Source organism: Scylla paramamosain, chromosome 18 (genome assembly GCF_035594125.1).
Source record: "Scylla paramamosain isolate STU-SP2022 chromosome 18, ASM3559412v1, whole genome shotgun sequence".
Lineage (NCBI taxonomy): Eukaryota > Metazoa > Arthropoda > Malacostraca > Decapoda > Portunidae > Scylla > Scylla paramamosain.
This window is the reverse complement of record NC_087168.1, coordinates 22,529,595-22,556,440: the sequence shown is the minus strand read 5'-3', so window position 1 is coordinate 22,556,440 and position 26,846 is coordinate 22,529,595. Positions and strand designations below refer to the sequence as shown.

Here is a 26,846-nt window from a genome sequence, read left to right as displayed (position 1 = left end):
ACTCGTGGAAAGGCAGAGAACACTATGGCGCTCACGACACGCTCCACTACACTAGCGTATAGCAGTAACTATCTGTACCTGGGAGCGTGGTTCAGCGACGACGCAATAATGAGTACTGTATTGAGATTACACGAACCATCTAAGGAGTTTCAATTAAATAAGTTTGCTATATTGCGCGTCACTAACAATATGCGGTATAACGAAAGTCAAAGAAACACTTAACAATACGGGGCTAAATCTTTTTACACCTTCCGTTCAAATTCTCGGAAGCAGCCTGCCTCTCATTCACTCGGTTCCAAGAAGGACGAGTGAGTGGTCAGCCCTCCTCCCACGTCAGTAGTTCGCCGCCTCCTTTATACTGGACGCTCGTATTATCAGCAGAAATGGGCAGACAGCGCGTGAGGGTTCGCGGAAAAGGAGGTTAAATCAAAACGCTGCTTCCATTTGTGTTCGCGTCTGTACTAGTGACACTGGATTCTATTGGATTATAAAATTGCGAGTATAGTTTAATGCATCTCTCTCTCTCTCTCTCTCTCTCTCTCTCTCTCTCTCTCTCTCTCTCTCTCTCTCTCCTCTCTCTCCTCTCTCTCTCTCTCTCTCTCTCTCTCTCTCTCTGAAAGCGTCCGCCGCACAGGAACTAAAATAACGCCATAAAATTTTAATATAGATGATGACGCATCGCGGTGGTTGAGAACTATTCCTCGTGTTTACCAAGGCATCAGGTCGTCACAAAACAAAGTCCAGAACCATGCCATTACTCCGAAACTCTCTCTGTGTCCGTGCGGCGGGGACTCTATTTGGGGATATCTCGCGCACGCAACCCGGAGACACCACAGCAAATGACGCTCATTTTTCCCTGGAAGTATATTTATCTGGACCATTAGAGCAGGGCCATTAAATTCTTATTACAGGTGATATTTATCTTACGGCTGCACGGAGGGAGGTCAGGCTAGCTTGTAACCTATGCTGGCTTGTTTCCTCTTTGTCTTTACTTGTCTTTACTTGTCATTCAGTCTACAGGCTAGGTTTTAGTCTGCTGTGACGCTTGGGCAAAGGTTAGGACACACACACTCTCTCTCTCTCTCTCTCTCTCTCTCTCTCTCTCTCTCTCTCTCTCTCTCTCTCTCTACTCCTCTCTCTCTCTCTCACGTCACGCCCTGACCTCATTGTATCCCTTACGTGACTCATTGTTAGTGAGTCGCGCCGCGCTGCCTTCACGAAATCTAGGGTTCGAACACTATACAGGACGCGATAATAGTGCTGTTATTATTTATGATACGTAGTGATGGTGGTGGTGGTGGTGGTGATGGTGCTGGTGGTAATAATAGTAGTGGTGGTAGGTGGTGGTAATTATTATTGTTGTTCTTGTTCTTGCTTTTGTTTTTCTTGTTGTTCTTATTATTATTATTCTCTTTTTACAGTAGTAGTAGTAGTACTAGTAGTAGTAGTAGTAGTAGTAGCAGTAGTTGTAGCAGTAGTAGCAGCAGCAACAACACCAGCAGCATCAAAAGCAGTACCATTATTGTTATTACCATTATTACACCCACCCAGGAGCTGAATAGGTCACGTTGCGCTCTTCTACCAAAGTAACAAACACCTACTCTCATCCCTAATGCCACGCTGTACTGTTGCTCCCTAATATACCGTAAGCCGCGTCTCCGGAACTCACCCCGCTTTCCCTTAACTAATCAACGTTCAACACCTTTTTTAACCCTCTGTCTGCTAGGTAATAACAGTACGACACCTACTGCTACTTCATTTGAATAACCTGAGACGATTCTACTAATCAGACATACAAACACGGATTTACAAGGGTTTGAAATACGAGTACTTGGTCATTCTTCTCTGCTGTCAGTGGTGCGGGTCTTTCAAAATAACTCTACATTTGCATCAATCGTTTTCAATTAAGTTCGAGGAGAAAATATAGTAGTTAGAGTTATTATTATAGGCAATGAGACATTTGAAACACTTGATCACCTATATTTGTTACTAATGGTACGTGAATTTTAAAATTACTCTCTAAACTTGCATCCAGCATTTTCAATTAGGCTTCAGGAAGAACAGTACAATACTAAAACGGTTGAAGCACTCGATCACTCATATCTGTTGCCAGCGGTACGTGTATATCAAAATTATTCACTACGTACACTTGCATCCAGCATTTTTAATTAAGCCTGAGGAGAGACTCGGGCAATCAAAGGGTTAATGAATAGTACGGTGAAGTAAAGAACATTGTCACGTCGCCATTCCTTTTTACGATTAACTTCCTCTATTTACTCGCTCGACACAACGCTGCACTTACATTCTTTCTTTTCTTCTTTTTTTTTTCTCTCTCTCTCTCTACCTTGACACTCGAGTGAACTTTTCCACTTCATAAGCCTTTCCTGGTCTGGCCTTGACTGGGAATAGGAGTTGAAAGCCTTCCCGGGACTCCTGTGTTTTCAAGCTTCTCCTCGTCCTCGTATTCTTCCTCCCGGCTTTTTCCTCCCTCCATCTGGATGCTTATTTAATCCCTCGTTTTCCTGTACGTGAGTCTTCCCGTCTCCTCCTCCCGTCTACTTGATCCTTAGCTTTTTATTTCTCCTCTTCGTATCTGGTATTATCCTCCGCCTCTTCTTCTTCCTCCTGTTCCTCTTCCTCCGTCTCTCACATTTTCGATGCCTCTCAGGGAGCAGCCAGGTTGAAGAGGCAGTCCATTTATTATAAGATGCTCCTTCTCTTCTTTCTGCCATCCTCTCTTTATTCTCTCTCTCTCTCTCTCTCTCTCTCTCTCTCTCTCTCTCTCTCTCTCTCTCTCTCTCTCTCTCTCTCTCTCTCTCTCTCTCTCTCTCTCTCATTTTCCGTTTCCGTGAGGCATTAAATTTTATCCTCCTCTTGCTCCTCTTCCTCCTCCTCTTTTTTCTTCCTTCATTCTCCTTTACTATCATATTTCTTTACCAAGTAGTTAGTAGTAGTTTCCAAACATCCATGCAAGGATCTCAGAATCTGTTACTGTTTGATTATCCCTTATGAGTCTCCTCCCCCTCCTCCTCCTGTAGCTTCCCCCTTCATGTCAACGGTTCTCCTAGTTAAGGGGAAAATACCACTGAGATGAGCCCAGAATAAGCATGAATAAGCAATGAGTAATGAGGTGGGTAGTGTCTGGTGGCGGGCGTTCTTTGTCATATTCTTGCCTTTCGCTTCATCGATCTCACCCTTGCCTGTCCTCCTGAGATGTGGGAAATTGCCCCTCTTAAATATTCTTATTCATTTCCCCAGATCATAAATTAATACATAAACGCCACATATAAAAACGACAAATTTGACGCCTTTCACCCACACTTCCTTGGGATATTAATGGATATTGGTGTTATTAGAGAAAGAAAAGAGAGAGAAGGATAGCGTTTGTGTCAGGCAAGGTATTAGTAGGCTGCATTTGGGTGGTGACAGTATAAAACAATTCATAAGAACGCGATCTTTGGAAAGAGAATTGGCGTTGCAGATTCCATATCTTTTTTTTTTTTCTTTTTCTTATTCCTCTACGATAAGATGTGCCATGTATGAATAATGTGAGGGGTTGAGAGGTAGCGTCTCTCTACCTAGCTAGCCTTGTTGGTCGGCGCCGCTATGCCGTGCCATTAGCTAATTGTTTCCTGTCGCCAAGGTTATCTCACTCACTCGTGTCACAGCCCATACCTCCCATCCACCCATAAAAGACACCCTGCCGCCCTGCCAGTCTCCACTACCTATCATCCCTTCACGGATACTACCCTGCCACCTTTCGTCTCACTTTTTTTTTTTTTATAATTCTTTTGTCTTTCCGTTCCCCTCTCCCTCGTTATATTCTTTCTCTTTCTCTTTTATAATTTTACATTCTGGTTTGTTCATGTTTCTCTCTCTCTCTCTCTCTCTCTCTCTCTCTCTCTCTCTCTCTCTCTCTCTCTCTCTCTCTCTCTCTCTCTCTCTCTCTCTCTCTCTCTCTCTCTCTCTCTCTCTCTCTCTCTCTCTCTCTCTCTCTCAGAATTTCTCAACAACTGATATGATCCTGTCCTCTTCCATCACTCAGAATCTCTCTTCATCTCTCTCTTTCCCCTCTCTCTCCTCCCCCGCTCTTGTATATTCATCTTCCCCTCTCCCCTCGTACGTACCATCTCCCGCCCCGTACTTCTTCTCCCTGCCCTCACAAATAACGTAATTGCACATAATCATGACCCTCCATCTGCTCCTGAAATTACCTTGATGTGGTTATGGGGACTCGAGGTGTTATCAAGGGGCATCTCGGAAACAGTAAATGAAAAGGACATTGAATTCTTCAGTGTCGGTTGGGGCTTTGGCTGACACACACTTTCAAATTCATTATCCATTAATTTTTTTTCTGTCTATCGTCCGTCTATGTAAGTCTTATCTTTTATCATCTTTTTACCTGTATTTTATTGTATTTAGTAGACTTTCTTACAATATTCTGCATCGCACAGCTTTTCTGACCCATCTCCATCACGCAGCCTAACTTCCTCTTCTTCTATCTTCCTACACATATTCCTGCCTTCCATTCGAATTTCTTTTCTCTTTTTTATCTTTTTCGTGCTCCTCACTTCCTTCCTCTACTCTTATCCGTCTCCATCTTCTTGCCTTTCCTTCGCATTCCTTGCTTCTCTTTCTTCCCATGCTATTCCTCTTCCTTTCATTCTACACCATCCTCCGTTTTCTCTCCATTTCCTCTATGTCTTCCTTTTCCTTCATCTTCTCTTTGTCTCCATTATGCATCTCCTTGCCTTTTTTTTCACCTTCCTTCTCTCCGTCCATCTGCTCTTTTATTTCACGTCATTCTTCTCTCTCTCTCTCTCTCTCTCTCTCTCTCTCTCTCTCTCTCTCTCTCTCTCTCTCTCTCTCTCTCTCTCTCTCTCTCTCTCTCTCTCTCTCTCTCTCTCTCTTCCCCTATGTCTTCCTCTTCCTTTATCGTTTCCTTTCCGTCAGCATTTTCGCTGGCGCTGCTTTTCGTTCTTGGTGGCGGCGTAAGGTTACATTGGCTTGTACGGCTCGCTAGGGAGACGAGGCCGATAATTTATAGCACCGACACCCGAGCTACAGCGGTCACTCACCTCAGCCACCATGAACTCCTTGCCTGCCTGACTGAATTCACTGGGTCTTGAGGTCGGAGTGGCTACCGAGACTTAGGGCAGATTCTCAAACGTTTGTAATTGAGTAGTGTATCAAGAAAAAGAGCTATATTAGGGACAGAAAATACGCCCTCCCTGTGTCCACAGTTCACGTAGACATGCTTGAAAATACATATACGAGTGAATATACAACATGTGTTTGAGGCCTTTATTTTGAAACACCTTGCTCTCTCACCAGGACCATTTTCAAAGGCCAGAGATGATTAGCCGAATTCTCAAGAGTGTTTCTCTTATTAATACTGCAGAGATCTTATGAATATGTCACTAAAACCCCCCCCCAAAAAAACTCACTTGAAAATCTGTGAAACTTCAGCTATTAAAGCCCTTGGAATGAGGTGGAGGTGCGGCACGGAAGCTTTTCAGAATATGATCCTAAAATTAATGTCTCCCTGTTTATTCTACACGATCACAACCCTGATTATGTTTCTTCTCTTCCAGTTCACGGGGCGAACCCATAGCGGAACTGTGACGCAGAGTTACGGCGGGGTAGGGCGTAACCTAGCTGATGCCTTGGTCCGCCTTGGGTGCCATCCCTTCCTTGTGACAGCCGTGGGAAATGACAGCCATGCCCGCGCCCTCACAGCCCACAACCCTCAGCTGGTAAGACACACACACACACACACACACACACACACACACACACACTTTAGAGGCATGAATGCAATTAATGAAAGGGACGTTCACTCACACAGGGAACAGAGGGCCTGAGGGTGGTGTCCAAGGAGTCCACTGCTGTGTATTGTGTCTTGCTGGACCACAAGGGCGAGGCGCTGATGGGCGTAGGAGACATGGCCATGCATGAGCACATCACCCCCTCCCATGTAAGTGTGCCAATAGTAAGACTGTATTGTTAGTGACTTTATCAGATCATTGATAATTGCACCAAAGACAGGCAAAAAAAGAGAACTTTGCTGGGAAAGATGATAAGTAAAGACAATTAGCATAATAGAAAAAAATACAATAAAGGATATGGTAGAATGTATTATAGAATATGGTACAGTAAAATCCCTCTCATCCGGCATTCGAGTATCCGGCACATTTTTCCCTGAGCCTTAAAATCAATAAAAAATCAATGTGTACTCATAAAATCGATTAAAATTCCCACGCGAGGCATACTTTGTCCCCTCGCCACCACAGCGCACTGCTTCGCGCCACCCGCGGCCCACTGCACTGTGTTTACTCGGTGACCCAGTCCCGCGTGTGCACTGTTTATCGCCTGACGCCATCATGCCTGAAGTTGTAGAAAAGAGGAAGCGTGTTGTGCTTATACTTAAGCAGAAGGTAGACATTTGTCGACGATTAGAGAGAGGTGAAAGCAGACAGCAACTAATGGCGGAATATGGTGTGGGTTCATCAACTATTTATGATATTAAATCCCAAACGAAAAAGTTGCGAGATTATATGAAAGCCACCGACACCCCAAAGGCAGCGGAAAATCGTCACACACTGCAGTATCATCGTGGTGAAATGATGGACAAAGTGTTATACGAGTGTTTCAGCTTGAAAAGATCAGAAGGAGTCACAATTACAGGCCCAATGCTACAACTGTGTGTTGGTGAGTGTGAGGTGGCAGCGCGGGTGGCGACGCGCGGCACGGCGATCAGCTGATCTTTGTTATGGTAAGATGCATGAGTGTAGGGTGGTGATTGTGGACATAATTTCACTTATATTCAAGTATCTGGCATGTCGGCGGTCCCGTTGATGCCGGATAAGAGGGATTTTACTGTATAATAATGCTGTCATGAACACACGAGTGAAAGTTGGATATGAAGTGAAACCCAAAGATCTAGGGCGGAAGTAGTGGCATAGAATTATCGCCATGATGGGCACATGGAGAGAGTAATGAAAGTAATGTATGTATATGTTGGTTATTATTGTCTTGTAAGGGAGGATACAATTAAATGAATAACTCTTGTTGACGAGTTATTCTATTCTATTCTATTCTATGAAGGTTCTGTCTTGAATCACTAATTTGAGCTGTTCTTTGTGGATGTCAGGTTTGACTGTTAAAATTTAGCACTGCCACCCTTCAGATCCGTCAATTTGAAGAGGAGTTCACAAGGGCGCCCCTAGTACTGATGGACGGCAATCTCTCACAGCGCACCATCAATTATACCCTTGACCTGTGCAGTGAGGCCGGTGTGCCTGGTGAGTACCACACTTCCTGTTCATTTTAGGAACCACTTGAAGACGTATCCTGGTCAGGGTGCATTAACTTGTGACCTTAAGATTCTAAGGATGATTTTCTCTGGCAAGATTTGGAGCAGGTGCAGGATAGGGAATGGTCTCATTATGAAGGGGCACGAGTAAACCAGTGTATGCTGTTGGGCCTTGCTGTGGGAGCATGTGGCCAGCTGTACTATGCCCAAGCTCCTTGGGTGTAGTAGAGTGGTCCATGAGACTACCCCTTTCTATCAAGGGCTGAAAACTGTTATATAAGACTGTGCAAGTAAAAGAATAGTTTTTGTCAAATCCACCTCAAGGATGAGATGTGATGGGAGAAGTAATTGTAAAACATGGTGAGAAAGTCATCAAATGTAAACATTGTTTATTATAAATTCCTTAAACATACTAGAAACAACTGTTTTAAAATAGTATCATTCATATTAATACTTCCCTAAACTTCATAAGAAATGTTAACAAAATTTATAACATCATGATAGTAAATAACGTTCAAGTATCCATTCATACCACTTGAAGCAGCAGAAACAGTTTTCTTGCTGGCATGGCAAATTGAGCTTTTTGGCCATTTATCATTTTGGATATTAAAGGAAGCAACCTTGACTTGTTCATGCCATTAACAAGAATTGCTTCATATTAGTGCTTTGGTATGGTGGCAAGAAGGCATGTCTTCACACAAGCAGTGATGTGCCCTTTTTCCCTGACAGTTCACCTGCAGTACAGTTCTACAATATTCTAGAACATGTAGCAGAACAGTTTAGTGTTGCAAGCAGTGGATGAATCTCTGCCAAGGGAGAACCAAGGTACACAGACATTGTGTGAACCACTGTATTAAACTTTTCTATTTCTAAACCACACTGTTTTCTTGCATGGGGGAAAAAAGCACTTATTTGTGTGAAACATGCCTAAAAATGAACTTGTTGAATGGTGTGGTTCATTAACAAGTGGGAGATCATTTCAAATGTTAAAAAAAAAAAAAAGTGCACTTGACAAAATTCTTAAGTGTTGTGTGCTTCAAGGCTGAAGTAAGAGGGAAGGCATCACGGTTGCATGCCACCACCATATCATTACCACAACCAAATGTTTGCAATACTTTATATACTGCTTTGCTTAGATTTTATGATACTCAAGTTTACAATCCATGAGAATGACAAAATAGTTTATCTGAACTACCAAAATGTTACTTCACTACCAATGAAGTCCTAATTTCTGTGTGACCTTAAAATACTTATGTACACAACATCAGGCACATTGTTCACAAATTTCCCTCGTAAATAATGGGCGGCTTAAATACTAGGAACTCGCGATCCTTCAGTATTGGACGGAAAAATGGATGGAACCAAATTTTGTATCACATCTCATATGAACATGCTATATATATAAAATACTTATCATGTCAACAGTAATGAGCTTAGCATTAACATTTTGTACAAAACATATACACATCCTATCAGACTGATGACAGCAACCCTCACGAGTGATGTGCCATACAGCATTTACAAGAGACTGTTATCATGTCTGTTACTGTCTACCTGGCTTTCATATCTACCCAATATCAGTAACTAGTGGTCCCATACAAAATTATGAAAATAATGTCAAGCCATGAGATTCATATTACATAGTCAATACTGCTTTTCAGATCAAAATACACTATGTCAAGAAAATATCACTCAAAAATTATTTTGTGCATGATAAAATTCAAATACATCATCATATGGCAAATGCATCACTCTTGATAAAGGTTTACCAGCTACAGCAATAAAATGGCTGCCCTCTCCTCACTCTCATCTTAAATGTAACCATGGCTCACCATACCCATACCCATGCCCATGCCCATGCCCATGTGGCCCTGGTGATCAATCTGCAGGAGGTTTGTAGCCTGACGTTTCCGTTCTCGGGCTTCGAAAGTTTCCTGTAACAAAAATAAAGTGTCGCAGAATGATGGGCAACACAATGCATCATCTAAATATCACACAGTATATAATTCAAGACATCAGATCTACATATCCTAATCAGCAAAAAAGATTTTCAAGATATTCAGGTTTTATACAATGATAATGTTGCTGCAATCTCACACTTGACTGGTTATTTCTGTTACTCATCAAATTCCATTATCTTCTTTGAAGTGAGAGTGAAAAGTCATCAATACTCACATGAAGAAGCACAAAACCAGAAAATGCATGGAAGCCTCCAGCCACGACAGCAAAGGCATAGGACCAAGACAGGTAGTTGAAGTTTGGATTGAGGAGCCAGTCTCGGGACCAACACATCACTCCAAACACCAACACAGCAAAGAAGATTGCCACCACTGAAAAACAAAAAACATTAAGCACAATGGCTGATAATTTTTCCGAGCCTTCAAAGCAATGTACTCTTTCTGCATGCTACTTCACAGCTGAGATACATATGGAAGAAAATTATTGTGAGAGTTAATTTACAAATCAAGGAATACTACTGCATAGGATATAAACTAGCATTTTTATATAATAGATATCTTTATGCTATCTATCCTGCTAATTATTCCTATAAATCACCTTAACCTGTCTCTGAGATGTGTACACTGCCTTTGTTACTTGCCTGTGACAGCCTGACAAATGAAGCAGAAGCCAGTCAGATGCCATTCATAACGCATAATTATCTGCAGTGGCCACCGCACCAGGATGAGACTCATAGTCACCAGGGTGGTCATGCTAGCCAGCAGAGCAATGGTCATGAAGGTCTGCACTGCCATGAACCAAGCTGAAAATGGGATACAAATAAGGAGCTGGTAATAACTTTGTACAACTACACACCCTGCAGTCTAGTTTATGCATTTAGAGTTGTGAGGAGGGAGGTAGTTCAGAAGAAAGAAGGAGTTTGGAGGAAAAAGGTTAAGAGTTCAGAAAGAAGAGGTTGGAGTTAAGAGAAGAGGTTGGAATTAAGAGAAGAGGTAGGAGGTAAAAGAAAGTCGATAGTCCAAAGCATGGCCTGCCCATTCTCAGAACCCTGACCTCCTTCCCCCCAAGTTCGTATCTCAAAAACTCATCTTGGGAAAAGAATAAGTGTCCCTGCTTCCTTTCATCAGTTCTACATCTGACTTGGGACTCACTGTAGATATTCCTTTAAAGCCAAACAGGTGACCAATCTGACCTCTCCAGATAAAGACTGAGATAAATACAGTAAACAGTAACCTACCTGGTAACATCCATTGCCATATGATTCTGTATTCCTCTGCAAAGATGTAGTTACAGCCCATAAACTTATGATCATACTGATATTTTGGATACCGAAAGCCATCAAAGCAGAACTCCCACAGCCCCATATTTTGGAACTTGCTGTAGGTGTAGGAGTATGACTGGAGCCAGTAGGGGCTGAAATGCATTGTATACATGAACAGCATGAAATTAACACTGAATTCAAAGAGCATGTTTAGTAATAAAGCAATAAAAGAGCAAGAAAATACTGTCTTAAGCAATCAGTATATTTTTATATCAGAAACAGTTTAGTTTGACTCTCTAGCTGAAACATGTGGTATTAATTCCACTGTATACCATTGAGTTTTGAATTTAACAAGTAATAAGCTCTTATTATGTAGATGGAAACAAAGATCTACTAACCTGATGAAAGAAATGATAAAGAAGATGGTTCCTACGAAGGCCACAATGCCAGCGTTGACCATAGAAGCTGAAAAAGAAAAATAAGTATACTAAACTTATAATATGTAGTTACCAGTTTCTGAAAGGCTACACTGTCTTACTTCATTCAACCTCTGGGGGAACAATGAATTTTGCAATGAGTTCTCACACAAAGTACTGGCTTTTAAGAAGGCTGCTAGTTGGAGAGAGAATAGCAAATCCAACAAAACTAAAAATTTCCTATAAAAAATTCTAAACCCCACTAAAGAAAACATTTTTACTAGCAATAAATTTAGAGACTAATATTTCATCAAATCATAATCAATACAATGTAAATAACTGGCATAATAATTACTTGTAGGTTTGACATATTCATAATATTTCTCCAAGGCTGGAGGGTAGTAGGAGGAGACGGAAGCCCTGCGACTGAGGCGAATAGGGTACCCCGAGTAGATGCTCGTGCCTGCCACAGAGGACATGGCTAGTATGTACTGGATCCCTTGATAAGTAAACTTTCTGTGTCCTGGGAATACTAATGCAATATACCTATGCAACCACTAGATATTAAATTATATTTTCAGTTCTTGGAAGCATTTGTATCAGTCACTCTAGCACCTGTAGGGAAGACCTGTGTGGGGAACAGAAAATACATTGGGAACACTGCACTGATTTCAAAAGAGGAAATCCTTTCAACTTTTTTTTTTTTCAAACTTTTCCTATTCCACAAAACTTCACATGCAGAACAACACTAGAGGGCCAGCCACTTAAAGACGTTCTCCCAGAACACAGCAACACGGAGGGAGTGTGGGAGATGGCGCGGTGAAAACTGTGCACAGAGTAGTTATTATGGCGATGAGGCATCCGGTGGCTCATGCATAGTCCTCCTTGCATGACAATCACATGTGCCTCAATGTGCGGCCATCTACACCCACTGGTCTCACCGGTCACCTTAACACCACCTCACTGTATTATATGGCCCCATAGAACCGCTTAGCATCACACGGAGAGGAGGGCTGACCGAGTAGCACCAGTGATCTCGACGGTTCAAGGGACGGTGAGAGGAAGGCGGCCCTCCTCCCACTCCCCCTCACCCCCGACACAGACTCATGTAAACAAGCTTCCATTCACTCTCGTTTTTGCGTCTGCCGTGGCTCATACTTACTGGATGGAGGCGAGGGCTTGATTTCCCTGTTAATGGAGTCCCACGATTGTCCATTTTGTAATATACCGACTGAACTCCTCCAGGAGCGTTTATCATCCATGGTTATACAGGTGTGTTCGCTGCTCAGTGTCCCGCGTCACAGCACCACACCTTGATGAGGCTGTTTGAAGGCCACGTCTCGCTCGCTTCTACCAGCCTGCACGCCAAGATTACTGCCACATTCTCATCTCCACTCATTATTTGTAACCTGGAAAATTAAGTTAGAGGATTATTTATTCTTTATTTACGGAGATATGGTGGTATGAGTTTCGTATATAAAGTCGAGGCCAGAGCCAAGATAGGTATGTGATGAGTATCGAATGTCCTGGTAGTAGGTGTTCCAGGCGGCGGTGCCACATCTACCTCACCTGGATTGTTCAACACAAAAGCCCAGTGGTCAGCATTGCCATAAAAAACACACTTATTGCATTGCTTGACTAGGTCTATACAATATCGTGCATTTTCAAATGTTGGGTATCTCGATATTTCAACAATTCCTCCTCGTTTGTAGATCTTTCCTATTTCCTGTCTTGACGGAACGTTGATGCAGCTTTGTCTTGAGGATATTCAGTCTAGTAAGTTAAACTACGTGTGTCTTCTGAGAATAGAGCACAACTGAGGCTCTCGTGTATCCATCATTGACAGGCACAGCGTGTCGAATTTCTGTACGTTGCATTCTACCACCGCTGGACACTTTAGTAACCTTATCACGCATTTCGCACCTTTAATGGCATATTCCTCTACAACTGAAGGGGGGATGCACGGTGAATTTCAAGGGTCTATAGGTATTTTGCCTCTCCTTAGCAAAATTTCCTTTGGTCAGTCCATTTCCCATGGCTTATCTAGATTCTAGCGACACATGTATTCTTCTTCTCAGAGGGAAATGCGTAGATTTGCATTATTTATGAGTATTCCCCACATGGCTCGTCTTTGTTAGTTTTCATCAATATATTTTTTGTATTTCTCCGCTCATGGATTGTATAATTGTTCTATGAAATGTTATTAATCGTGGTGAAATCAGGCAGTTTAAAGGTAGTATATGGCAAGTGTCGGTAATAGGAAGAAATGGATACACCCACGCTGGGTTGTGTATTGTACAGTTACAGCCACGCCCCCTTATTGTTTAGTGTGTGTATTTCCCCGTGTGGTGACGCTGTTGTCACACACACAAACACACACACACACACCAAAAAAAAAAAAAAAAAAAAAAAAAAACAGGAAATTACCAAGTTGACTCATGTGATATTTTAAGTAGGTGAGAATATGTAGGCCCACACACCTCTGCCATTCTTTGAACAAGCGTCTTTCAGGATAGAAAGTTTAGCTATATGCACTTTTTATAATTCTTTGAACTGCCTCTTACTATGCAGAGAGAGAGAGAGAGAGAGAGAGAGAGAGAGAGAGAGAGAGACCCCTACAATACACAGCCTAGTTTTCCGCGGCCTTCGTAACAGTTGGTGCCTGGCGGATTAAGCAGAGTAGCCCACGGGCCAGGGTGTTCCGAGCACATTAGCGCTATCTCTAATATTGATGTATCTGATACTAAATTTTAGAGCCCCGCGGATGTTGAGCCAGAGCCGGATATGTATTCCTCATGACATGCGGTTATGAAAAGATTGTGGATGTTAAAGTATCAATATATAGGGATGCTGTTGCGGATTCCACACATCTTTTACACCCTCAGTCAGTCTCCCTCATTCATCACTACTCACACACACGAATCCCGGGGCGCGGCGAGCCAAATGGTCGAACATCTTAATTTTTTTTTTTTTTTTTTTTATGTAGGAAGGACACTTGCCAAGGGCAACAAAAATCCAATAAAAAATATGCCCAATGAAATGCCAGTCCTATAAAAGGGTCAAAGCAGTGGTCAAAAATTGATGAATAAGTGTCTTGAAACCTCCCTCTTGAAGGAATTCAAGTCATAGGAAGGTGGAAATACAGAAGCAGGCAGGGAGTTCCAGAGTTTACCAGAGAAAGGGATGAATGATTGAGAATACTGGTTAACTCTTGCGTTAGAGAGGTGGACAGAATAGGGGTGAGAGAAAGAAGAAAGTCTTGTGCTGCGAGGCCGCGGAAGGAGGGGAGGCATGCAGTTAGCGAGATCAGAAGAGCAGTTAGCATGAAAATAGCGGTAGAAAACAGCTAGATATGCAACATTGCGGCGGTGAGAGAGAGGCTGAAGACAGTCAGTTAGAGGAGAGGAGTTGATGAGACGAAAAGCTTTTGATTCCACCCTGTCTAGAAGAGCAGTATGAGTGGAACCCCTCCAGACATGTGAAGCATACTCCACACATGGACGGATAAGGCCCTTGTACAGAGTTAGCAGCTTGGGGGGTGAGAAAAACTGGCGGAGACATCTCAGAACGCCTAACTTCATAGAAGCTGTTTTAGCTAGAGATGAGATGTGAATTTTCTAGTTCAGATTATAAGTAAAGGACAGACCGAGGATGTTCAGTGTAGAAGACGGGGACAGTTGAGTGTCATTGAAGAAGAGGGGATAGTTGTCTGGAAGGTTGTGTCGAGTTGATAGATGGAGGAATTGAGTTTTTGAGGCATTGAACAATACCAAGTTTGCTCTGCCCAATCAGAAATTTTAGAAAGATCAGAAGTCAAGCGTTCTGTGGCTTCCCTGCGTGATATGTTTACCTCCTGAAGGGTTGGACGTTTATGAAAAGACGTGGAAAAGTGCAGGGTGGTATCATCAGCATAGGAGTGGATAAGACAAGAAGTTTGATTTAGAAGATCATTAATTAATAATAAGAAGAGAATGGGTGACAGGACAGAACCCTGAGGAACACCACTGTTAATAGATTTAGGAGAAGAACAGTGACCGTTACCACAGCAGCAATAGAACAGTCAGAAAGGAAACGTGAGATGAAGTTACAGAGAGAAGGATAGAAACCGTAGGAGGGTAGTTTGGAAATCAAAGCTTTGTGCCAGACTCTATCAAAAGCTTTTGATATGCCCAAGGCAACAGCAAAAGTTTCACCAAAATCTCTAAAAGAGGATGACCAAGACTCAGTAAGGAAAGCCAGAAGATCACCAGTAGAGCGGCCTTGACGGAACCCATACTGGCTATCAGATAGAAGGTTGTGGAGTGATAGATGTTTAAGAATCTTCCTGTTGAGGATAGATTCAAAAACTTTAGATAGGCAGGAAATTAAAACAATAGGACGGTAGTTTGAGGGATTAGAACGGTCACCCTTTTAAGGAACAGGTTGAATGTAGGCAAACTTCCAGCAAGAACGAAAGGTAGATGTTGACAGACAGAGCTGAAAGTTTGACTAGGCAAGGTGCAAGCACGGAGGCACAGTTTCGGAGAACAATAGGAGGGACCCCATCAGGTCCATAAGCCTTCCGAGGATTTAGGCCAGCGAGGGCATGGAAAACATCATTGCGAAGAATTTTAATACGTGGCATGTAGTCAGAGGGTGGAGGAGAGGGAGGAACAAGCCCAGAATCGTCCAAGGTAGAGTTTTTAGCAAAGGTTTGAGCGAAGAGTTCAGCTTTAGAAATAGATGTGATAGCAGTGGTGCCATCTGGTTGAAATAGAGGAGGGAAAGAAGAAGAAGCAAAGTTATTGGAGATATTTTTGGCTTGATGCCAGAAATCACGAGGGGAGTTAGATCTTGAAAGGTTTTGACATTTTCTGTTAATGAATGAGTTTTTGGCTAGTTGGAGAATAGACTTGGCAAATGTGTAGCCCCTGTTCACCTAGCAGCAAGTAGGCACGGGATGTAACCCGAGGGGTTGTGACCTCGCTGTCCTGGTGTGTGGTGTGTAAGTGGTCTCAGTCCTACCAAAAGATTGGTCACTATGAGCTCTAAGCTCTTTCCGTAGGGGAACAGCAGGCTGGGTGACCAGCAGACGACCGTAGGTAAATCACACACACACACACACACACACACACACACATATCCACAACCTCCGTCTTCCTTTGACACGGAGGCGGAGCTTCTGTTATCTGAAAATGCGGTTGCAGATAGTGATGCTGATCTTTTGTCGTTTTGATATGCGAATGCGGATACAATTTTCACTGCTGATGGTGTGCGGATGCGAATGCGGAGGTGGAAACCCGATACGTCTCTAATCCTTAATGTCACTTGTCAAGGAGCAAGTTAACACCACTCATTCAGCTCCCAGATTGCCGGAAGTATTGATGGCTTGTAGTGTAAAGGAAGATTAATTGTTTATGTTCAGTCTATCAGCCTAAGTGTGTAGAAACTTATGTATAGAAAGAACTGACGTGAATTACTCGTGTGTGCTTGTGTGTTCATTCCTCACCAATAGATTATGGGCATACTAATCTCTCTCTCTCTCTCTCTCTCTCTCTCTCTCTCTCTCTCTCTCTCTCTCTCTCTCTCTCTCTCTCTCTCTCTCTCTCTCTCTCTCTCTCTCTCTCTCTCTCCTACAGCTTCCCTTTTCATACTGCGCTTTCCTCCCACCTTGCGATGCTTTCAGATCACGCGGACTTCATTTGGGTCGTAATGTCCTTGAAGGTTCTGAGATACTTTCATCCATGAAGTTCACTTTACCACATTGTCATCTTGAACTTTTACTGCAGCTACCTTGCTTGCCTGCTCATTTTATCTAGTTCCAGAATACTCACTTCCCCTTCCTCCTTCCACATCCTCTTCCTTCACGTTTCATACCTATATTAATTGTTCTGATGTTTTCTTTCTCTATCTTCTACCTCCATCATCTTTCGTTTATATATATATATATATATATATATATATATATATATATATATATATATATATATATATATATATATATATATATATATATATATATATATATATTCACAAAGCTGCTTTCTATTTGTGGGTGATTGAGTGCGTGGATCACTTCTTCCTCTCAACTGTATCCATTCTCTAAACTCTAACCTCTTTCCTTCTATTTGTCTCTATTTACAAGGGTGCCTTCCTTTAGTGGGTGGTTGGATGGTCATACTTGATCAACTGCAACCTCCGAGTTCTAATCTCCTTCAAGTGGGTAGGGCAAAATGAAAACCATAAGAAAAAACTCTCACTTTATTGAGAAACTCCTTCAGTTCAAACATGCCCAGCACAGCCTTGCGAGCCTTACACTTTCGAGCTGCCTGCCTCCACTTATGATCATGTACCACATTTGAAAAAAAAAGGTTGGCACTGTTTTGAAAAACTTGAGCAGAACACACTGTTAATAAATATGAATTCTCAACCATAATAATTCCAAACAATGTGGAATTCTAAATCATGTGGTACACATCTTAGCACTTCTAAGAGGCACGTATTAACATATCTTACTGCAGGTCCAGAAAGATTACAAGTAGAAAAGACATCTTCCCTTTTCAAAATGACATACATCTCAGTAACCATGTAAAGCAGACAGTTGTTAATGACATGTTGAAATTTGATCTTTTATACACAAGTATTTTCATTATTGGTCGAATGTTTCATCCTAAAAGGGTTGGCATAATGAACTCAGTATTCTTATGTGGCACTTGGCTAGATATGTTAATAGAAACCTTGTATATATTACACATCCTTCTCAATGACTTGTGAACTGGAGGTCGAAGATTTTCTTATTAATATTGTTAATACTATAAATATTATTACCATATCATCAACTGCCAGATTGGTCACAGCACAGTGGACGGAAAACAGTGGCAAGGACGGAACAGTTACTACGGCTTTGTCAGTCTTTATAAAACATACAAAACATAGGTTATGACTGCAAATATTTACATGAACTTGTCTAAGAACTACAGATGACTATCCTGAGAGATTCATGTTTTTACTTTATCAGGAAATTGCAATGAAAACTGTGCCAGAATTTCACTGCATCACTAGATTTGTAAACCTTGCACTATTGTTAACAAATGTGTGCAGCAATGTTTCCTTATGTAACTAGGAATTGTTTGATGTCCTTCCATAAACAAGACAAAGCTAAACAGGTAGAAATGTGTCCCACATTCTTGAAGAGGAATGAATTACGATACTGATTTTAGAACTATCTTACAAACAATGCAGATGTTTTTGTGAAGCTTTCCAACAAACACAGAGCTGGAGCACCATGTCACTGTAATGACTTGGCCTCAGCCTACAACTTCTGCTCATTTAAAATATTAAATTTTCAACAAAATAGCAAATCTAGTCAATTTCTTTGCTGTTAAAATAATTTATAAAATAGTTCAAATATGTACATCCTTAAATTAATCTTACAAAAAAATACACAAAAAAAATTTGATTTCCAAGCTGTCTTTACGTGAGCTGGCAGACATCTTGCAGGCCCACAAGTCTATTAAAAATGCATTATCAACCATGTTTCTATCTTTCTGACCTGTAATAATGATGCTATTCTTTCTTAGTGGCAGGTGCCACTGCATACTACAGGAGAATATGCTTGTTACCAGCACAGTCAAAGATCTTTAAAAAATAGGATTCACACACACTCACTTTGTGACTGAATATGCTGTTATTATAAAGACTTTTCCTGTATAGTTTATGTTACTAGGTGTTACTTCACCTACCAAACATATACAACTTTTACACACATATTCATTTAACTTTCTCACCCTTTGGTCAGTCTGGTATTCCTTCAAAGTGATAAAACTAAAGTAACAGTCAAGTGACAAAATCTAATGCTTGCATCCTGGAAATGAAAGAACAGTTCTTGCAAAGTTCAGTTAAGACTTTGTTCCTTCGAGGGTGAAGACACCGTGGCTCTGGCGGTAGGATTCCTTGCGCTTCTGGATGCGGTACTCCACCCAGTAAAGCACTGCTGCCACAAACTCTGCCACCACCCCAACCACAGCTGAGCAAGATGAAAAAGCAGTTAAAATACTGGTCACTTTATTACAACAGGAGCAAATAACATCACACATTGTTTCTGAAGTGAGAAAGGATAGTATAACACCAGAAAAGATCTTTTAGTTATTTGCTTTCTGGGACAAAGTAATAAGCCTTGGACTCACCCAAACCAAATGACCAGGAGAGGTGGTTGTGATCCCAGTGTGGCATCCAGTCCCTGTTGTCTCCCATTGCTCCAAACACAATGACAGCAATGAAGCCAAAGACCCCTGTCAACAGTAATCCTTTTGTCACATCACATCTCCCACAAATACACACACACATTATAGGAGTTTATGTGATGAAAGTGGTCATTAAGTCAGCCAAATTGATCAGAGATAGTAATGAGCACCTTAAGATTGATTTATATCTGTTGGAAGGAGAGGTGAGCATTAGCCAGGATAGAGAAAAGGAGACTGGAATGGAATAAAAAAAATAGAACATGTGGAGACTGCAGAAACCAAATCAGTGGATGATCACCCCATCCATAGAGTCTGAAGTGCACCATGAAGACACGATTAAAATAGACAAATAATGAGATGGAGAGCTGAAAAATAGTTGGGGATGAGAAGTGATGAAAGATGCCATGGATAGATAGAGGTAGAGGGGATGTGTGGAAGACAGTAATTCTGAACAACAAAAATATTGATAGTAGATGATGTTCAGGGAAGTTGGTGGTGACTCACATGAGATGAAGAGGTCGATGTAGGCCAGCTTGAGGACCGACCGCTCAAAGTCTTCACCTGGACACAGCACAAGGATGCCTGTGAGAGCTGTGCCGATCAAGGAGAGTGTGAAGCAGAATGTGTAGAATACTTGTACTGTCACGAAGAATGCTGAAAGAAATAAGTTAAAATTAGATACGAGCTGGAATACACATACAAACAGAACATTAGGGATAAACATATCTACAAATTTTGACTTACAACATTGTTCAAATAATTGTTAATTTTTGCAATGTTTTAATGAATTCACAATATTATATTAGACTATGTCATCCCTGTGGTCTGTGTATATTGTGAAAGGTAGTAAATTTATGTAAGTGTGCAGGAAAGTCGCCAAAGACACAATAAATGTACAGTGCAGTATTAAAAGTCTGTGATGGTGTGAAGGACGAAGATTGGTACTTCGTGGCGGGTGGAGTACACGAAGGAAAGGCGACCGTGACAATAACAAGACTATTTGGGAATCAATAAGTATTCCGTGTGGCATTATATTTGTTTTCCCTATTCACCTTCCCCCCTTCTCTCTCTCAAGAAATTTTTAAACGTAGACATAATTATCAAGGGACATCATTAAAAATTATTACGTCACTGCATAGTAATAAAGACCAAAGCAATTTCAACAAGTCATCTTAATAACAACAACACTAATTTCCACGATAATCTGGACACGGTAACCTGCCCCTGCCCTGCCAACTCACGGGTTTGCATCATGTTCTGCACTTCCTCGTATCCGGTGGTGAAGGGGTCGAACAGCCACCGGCATCCCACGAAGAACGTTGTGCGATAGATGTCATCAGATACTGTCAGACTTCGGAAACACTGCGTCCACAACCCTATTCTATCCATGGCTGTTCCGTAGGCTTTCTTTTCCGCCTGAAGCCAGTACGTAGTGAACATGCCTATGGTAATGAGGAGGAAGGCCAGGATGTGGAAGCCAATAGCCCACCATCCTGCTGTTGTGCGTCGTTCCCTCGGAGGCACCACCATGTTCAAGGCTTCACGCCCTCAACTCACTTCTCGGTCACTCACACAGGCACTAGCACACGCCCATAAACTTTACTTTCCGACCCTCGTAAAGTTGAGTTTCGTAACTTTCCTCACATTTACAGATGAGCTGGAATGAATGTGATAAGCCACGTCGCCGAAACCTTCCCCTTTCACGGTATTCGCGTCGCTCCTCTCACTGTGTCATGTGCAGGACGTGACACTTGTATGGTGCGTGTTTAGTTGATCGACTCAGGCCGCAGTGTTCCTTTCTTCTCCACACCATGAGTCAAACCTACTCACTCCACGCACTCCTACGTCTCACCCTTTCAGTTTTCACGTATCTCAGCACGTTCTTTATATATCACACTAATGGTGGAGTAGTTCTGGAGCACTTAGACGGTTCCTAACGTATGAAAGGAGGGTTTAAGGTGAGGCTTGGTGTAAGTGAGCACCTCTGCTCCACAGGTGAGGATACAGCTTACTTGTCTAGCCTCGCCCAGGGCCCATGTATCCGCTGATCAATTTTGCCTCATTATTTTCTCTCTTTTCACGTCTTCCACACTGTTACTGCATATTTTCTAAGCTTCAGCCATGTTTTATGGTCGTGTTTATATACATAATAGTGTGTATATAAGTGTTATTTGACCACATTATCTCAAAATAATTGAAACAATAAGCCACAGGTATGGTTAACAATCACTCACCATTGGTTTTCTAATAATATTGAGAAGTGTATACACTTGTTATGACACTTTCTTCCTCATGAACATAAGAAGCTCATGGCATAGATTGCGTCAAGTGTGGATAATTAATTATGCACTTAATTCAAATCAATATATGTATATGAAAGAGATTTGGCAACGGCGCGGATGTACCTGGGTGGTGGCTGCCACCGCGAGGATTTGAACGCGTCGAAAAGGTGGGTGTGGTGGGAGGGGAGGAGGGGGGAGCGACAAAGAGAACGGGAAACAGAGAGAGAGAGAGAGAGAGAGAGAGAGAGAGAGAGAGAGAGAGAATTACACACACACACACACATATATATATATATATATATATATATATATATATATATATATATATATATATATATATATATATATATATATATATATATATATATATATGAGAGAGAGAGAGAGAGAGAGAATACTGAAAAGCAACAAGCATGCAGATTCATGTGACAGACAACTCACGTCTCTTGAGTTGGTCTGAAATGACGTGCATCTCCTCGTCCAGCGTCCAGTAACAGCCGTCGTAGATCCTGTCATAGCGGTAGGTGTAGTCGTGGTAGTTGAGGAAGCACACCTCCCACAGGCCTGAGAAGAGGGGCAGTGAGGGAGTGGCGACGAGCACACTGATGATAACTTAACATCATGAAATTATGTATATCTTTCGTTGCAACTAAATTGTACTGGTGGCGTAATCGCTAACTGTAGGCCTGACATGCTTTTCATCTTTATTTTTCTAGAATAGTGAGCAGGAAAAATAAAGATGTGAGCCAAGAAGGAAAGATAGAGGTGTGGGGCATGGCACAGCATATGCTGCAGCCTCAAGTGAATATCTAAATAAAGCGTTGATGTCTGAATTATTTGCATTATTCATGTGGCTGCTAAATGTAAACTGTTTTCCATCCTCATTTCCAGCGTAGTTGACCTAACTTGTCAGCTACAAGACTGTTGTCTGTACAAGGACGACTACCAGGCTACTTTCCATAGCTAGGGTCCCGAGGCTTCATCTGCCGCTAATTGTGATTACGTGAAGTTTTGTCTAAGGAACACCACACATGATGCAGGTCACGCAGGCCAGCAGGCGTATATCCTGGCGCACAGGAGAAATACTTACCTGTGTTGAGGAAATGTCCCTCCTCCATTTCGCCGTCGTTGGCCAGCCAGTAGGGCGAGCAGAAGGAGATCACGATAGAGAGAAAGGACACCATGAACACACAAGGCCCCCATGGGTACGTGGTGGGCTCAAAGGTCTCGTAAGAGCTCATTATGTAGGTGATATAGTAAAAATATCCCCCGCCACGACTCACAGCACCTCACACTCCCGTGTTGTGTTGACGTCTTTGGTCGCCACCGTAGATGCCAGGGATCTCCAGGTAACGCAAATACCTGGTCAACTTTTTTCACATTCCAATGAATGAAAATTTCTCCTGATTTCTCACTGACAGTTCATTGATGTTTTAATTTAACCACTAAATGCTGAGTGAAACGAGTTCGATAGACGCTGTATAGCAAAGATAGCGACATGGTGATCATTGCGGCGGTGCCGCTTCTTCTGCTCTCACCTGGTGAAATCACCTTCAGCCCGCACCGCTTTGTAAAGTCTGAGAGGTGTAAATTTACTACCTACTTTGATTTGTGCTACCTATGTTTCTATGTACACAAGCTGCCGATTTGCCTGGTATTGGATAAAAGACTGCTGGCCGCATCAGTACCACTCAACGCAAGAATTTTGCATTCACGATACCAATCATTCATTGCCTACCTGTAGATTCTGCCAACACTTCCAAGATCGAGACTTAACTTCTCCTCAGTTCGCCCAAACACCGCATTATATATATATATATATATATATATATATATATATATATATATATATATATATATATATATATATATATATATATATATATATATATATATATATATATATATATATATATATATATATATATATAATTTATTTATTGTGTCTGTGTATGTATGTGCAAGTATGCATGTAATGTATGTATAATAAATCCAGACAATAATAGAAACTATTACATTGATCTTTTTTCCTAATATTTATTTTGCTTATGAGGAACATTATTGCTTTCCCTGACCCCTGCCCCTGTCTCTCCCTGCAGTGTGGTATGAGCCCACCGACATGCGGAAAGCTGTCAAGCCGTGGCTGGAGGGTCGCGGCCACGCCGTCACCTTCGCCTCCCCAAACCTGCATGAGCTGCGGGCACTCTGCTCCCTCCTCCACCTCGGTGAGTCACTCCACCAGCGTGCTGTTCCCACAGCTCCACCACTTCCATCATTACCCCCAAACTCTTACCCCCGCCTTTACTTCCGCCACCCACAACACCGCCCCCTCTAGATATTATTCTCACCCACCCAGCCATTTCACAGCGGCCACACCAAACACTTACAAGTTTGCTATTCCGTGAGATTAGAGTAAATATTTTCGAATATTCGGTGTGGTGGTAGTGGTGTGATGGTGATGGTGGTGGTGGTGGTGCGGTGTTAACACTACACTCCCACAAGCTTAACTGCCCTGTGTGTGTGTGTGTGTGTGTGTGTATGTGTGTGTGTGTGTGCGCGCGCGCGCGCGAGTGTGTGTGGCGCCGATCAGAGACGAGTCACAAAGCTGTATAATTGGTGTTTAACCCTTAAACTGTGACTTGGTGTGTGTGTGTGTGTGTGTGTGTGTGTGTGTGTGTGTGTGTATGCGCGCGCGCGAGTGTGTGGCGCCGATCAGAGACGAGTCACAAAGCTGTTTAATTGATGTTCAACCCTTAAACTGTCACTTGGTGTGTGTGTGTGTGTGTGTGTGTGTGTGTGTGTGTGTGTGTGTGTGTGTGTGTGTATTACTTCATTTGTTTCCGTGTATGTATATAAGAATGTATGTATGTATGTATGTATGTATGTATATATGTATGTAAACAAGCATTACTTCATTTGTTTCCGTGTATGTATATAAGAATGTATGTACGTATGTATGTATGTATATATGTATGTAAACAAGCATTGCATTACTGTTGTCAAGTGTTGCGATTCAGTGCAGACAGCTGAAGTGCTTGCGAAATGAGCTTGTTGCGAATCAGTGGTGGCTCGTGGCTTAAATTATTTGGGGTGCTGCTACAGAAGAAATTTTAGGCATTGTTTTACTATTGTGTAATGGGCTGCTCCTGATAGGCACCAACCTTGCACCAACACAGTGGCAGCCCTGGCCCGTGTCACTGTCTTGTTCAGCTAAATTCCAGGTTAAATAAGACATCTACATACCTTCTTGACGCTGCGTGCTCTACACACCCACCAATTCACAAATATTCTTTCCCCTTCCAATAATTACTAATTACATCTGTCTCCTTTGTGTTCCTTCCCCCAGGTGAGGTGGGAGAGGCGCCCACCAGCAGCCAGGACGTGCCTCACTTAGTACAGCACGTCCTTGGCATCACCGCCCCGCTGCTGCAGCACATCCACGCCCTCATGGTGACGATGGGGCGTTTTGGCTTCATGGTGAGTTATAGTTCTCTGTCTCATCCTTTATTTATCATGTTTCGTGGCTAACAGAATGCTTCTCGAGTTGTCTATATAACTGATGTATGGTTATTTGCCTGTCTGCTTTAATGGTACCTGTTTTTTTGTTGTTGTTTTTTTCGGCTTCACGGTCACTATAATGTTTGTTTATCTGTGTATGTATCGACTCATTCATTTGTTTATCTTTGTCTTTTTCTTTGGTTATGCTTAGATTTTGCCCTGCACTCCGAAATACATCTTTTAGTGTGTGTGTGTGTGTGTGTGTGTGTGTGTGTGTGTGTGTGTAATGGCGCTATTCATGATGTACAGATCTTGCGTCGAGCTCCTGTCGGCAGGGAAAACGATCCCTTATTACCAGTGCCGTCAAGTCCTGAGGTGCAAGCCGAGCCAGTAGCGATGTACTTCTCCGCGGTGACCACAGAGCGCGTTGTCTCTGTGTCAGGAGCAGGCGACTGGTGGGTGGTTGAGTTTTCCTCCGCTCTGTTCTAGTGGCTCTGATTCAAGGGTTCTCTCACACACACAGCTATTTTCTCTTGAATTTCCCATGGGGGGGATTTTGATGCATGTTAGGATATGATAGAGAGCAGAGGAGCGCTAGATTATTAAGTTGATTCAATTTCTAAAGTTTGATAATGATAAGTATATAAATTAAACATCTGTACTAGCATCTAATGGTATATCTTAAGTGATTTGTTTTTTTTTTTCACGTTCACCTTTCCGATATATTTTTAATCTGTATTTTATAATCCTATGACTTTTTTTCATATTTTCAGCATAAATGATCATAGAATTCTATTAATTTTTGTATGTTGGTTTGAGTTCTGCACACAGTTCCCCCCAAGTAACTCCTTTTCATGTCTTTGGCGCCGCGACGCAGCCTGACCGCAGGATTCGTAGCCAGCATGTTGCGCGGGGAGAAGGTCGGTCAATGCGGGGCCGCGGGACTGGCAGCAGCAAGCCTCTCCCTCGACGCCATGCCTGCGGTGCCAGAGACTTTGAATCCCGGGGTGCTGGACGCCGACCACCACGTCTTCTCCCTCGTGCGCCTTTGATGGATGCAGTTCTCTAGATGAAAAAAAGGAAGCAATGCAGTGTTAATGTTGCTCGTCTGGTGTAGGGTGGTTGATAATTACCTCGCTTATTTTGTCCATTGTCTTTGTTCCTGCATTATCTCGTCGTGCGAGTTCCTTTACTGTTATTTAGCTGCTTTTCTTTTGTTTGTGATAATAACTTAAAGACTTATTTTTCTACGTCTCATTCTGGGCGACACGTAAACCTATGCATTCCTTTCAGAGCCATTTACTGGATTTCATACCCGTGATGTTTGTTGATGCACTCCAGCAGACACGGAGCGCTCAGTCATGAATGTATTTTTGTAAAGTTTATATTTGTGGGCTGAATAAAACTTTCGGACATGTAATTATTCATTGAAAGAGTTTTATTGAGCCAGAGAGAGAGAGAGAGAGAGAGAGAGAGAGCAAGTAGTACCACAAGGACAAGTGTCTGAGGCATTGTCCTTGAAGTAAGAGTGCCAGTGAGTCAGTGAGTGCGTGGGTACGTGAGAGTGTGAGTCAGGCGTGTTGTGGTGGTCGAGGAAGCTGACGCAGGAAACCCAGCGTGAGTGATGCATAAGGTTGATTATGGCGCGTTATAAGCTAATTACTAACCACCACTAACACTAAATTATGCCCATGACTTTTCTCTCTTTCCCCCAAACACTTTACTAATAAGAAGAATCCCTCGTGTCATCCTCGTGTTGGGCAAGGAATTCCGATATACAGCGTCATCGTCCTAATCACCCAGCTTTTGTTCACTGGCCTCAATCTGACTAGACCATGAGATATGTGTCTTCCCTTGGTTGCTGAGACCCAGACGCTCAGTTCACGACTCCGC

At 42.3% G+C, this 26,846-nt stretch overlaps 3 protein-coding genes across 8 annotated transcripts; 1 reads left to right on the top strand and 2 right to left on the bottom strand.

Moving 5' to 3' along the window:
• The first annotated feature begins 3,118 nt into the window (after nt 1-3,118).
• Nucleotides 3,119-26,380, top strand: LOC135109371 (uncharacterized). Its single transcript, XM_064020763.1, has 8 exons — nt 3,119-3,130; nt 5,595-5,756; nt 5,849-5,977; nt 7,190-7,304; nt 23,555-23,680; nt 24,802-24,932; nt 25,263-25,408; nt 25,831-26,380. The coding sequence occupies exons 1-8, from the start codon at nt 3,119-3,121 to the stop codon at nt 26,003-26,005; spliced, it is 996 nt and encodes a 331-aa protein (XP_063876833.1). The 3' UTR covers nt 26,006-26,380.
• On the bottom strand, nt 7,693-12,760 carry LOC135109309 (uncharacterized). Of its 5 annotated transcripts, none has more exons than XM_064020642.1 (7): nt 12,521-12,760; nt 12,114-12,360; nt 10,934-11,000; nt 10,512-10,687; nt 9,915-10,076; nt 9,491-9,645; nt 7,693-9,249 (listed from the first exon to the last, which is right to left on the bottom strand). In XM_064020642.1, exons 2-7 carry the CDS (start codon nt 12,211-12,213, stop codon nt 9,127-9,129), a joined length of 783 nt encoding a protein of 260 aa, XP_063876712.1. In that variant the 5' UTR covers nt 12,214-12,360; nt 12,521-12,760; the 3' UTR covers nt 7,693-9,126. The 5 variants fall into 5 exon arrangements, with proteins under 5 accessions (XP_063876712.1, XP_063876708.1, XP_063876707.1 ...); XM_064020638.1 differs by lacking the exons at nt 12,114-12,360; nt 12,521-12,760 and adding exons at nt 11,307-11,579; nt 11,970-12,088; XM_064020637.1 differs by lacking the exons at nt 12,114-12,360; nt 12,521-12,760 and adding exons at nt 11,307-11,579; nt 11,716-12,070.
• Nucleotides 17,178-22,984, bottom strand: LOC135109311 (uncharacterized). Of its 2 annotated transcripts, XM_064020645.1 has the most exons (5): nt 22,546-22,984; nt 21,897-22,019; nt 19,678-19,827; nt 19,117-19,221; nt 17,178-18,956 (listed from the first exon to the last, which is right to left on the bottom strand). In XM_064020645.1, the coding sequence occupies exons 1-5, from the start codon at nt 22,694-22,696 to the stop codon at nt 18,829-18,831; spliced, it is 657 nt and encodes a 218-aa protein (XP_063876715.1). In that variant the 5' UTR covers nt 22,697-22,984; the 3' UTR covers nt 17,178-18,828. The 2 variants fall into 2 exon arrangements, with proteins under 2 accessions (XP_063876715.1, XP_063876714.1); XM_064020644.1 differs by lacking the exons at nt 21,897-22,019; nt 22,546-22,984 and adding an exon at nt 20,415-21,213.
• Nucleotides 26,381-26,846: the final 466 nt, after the last annotated feature.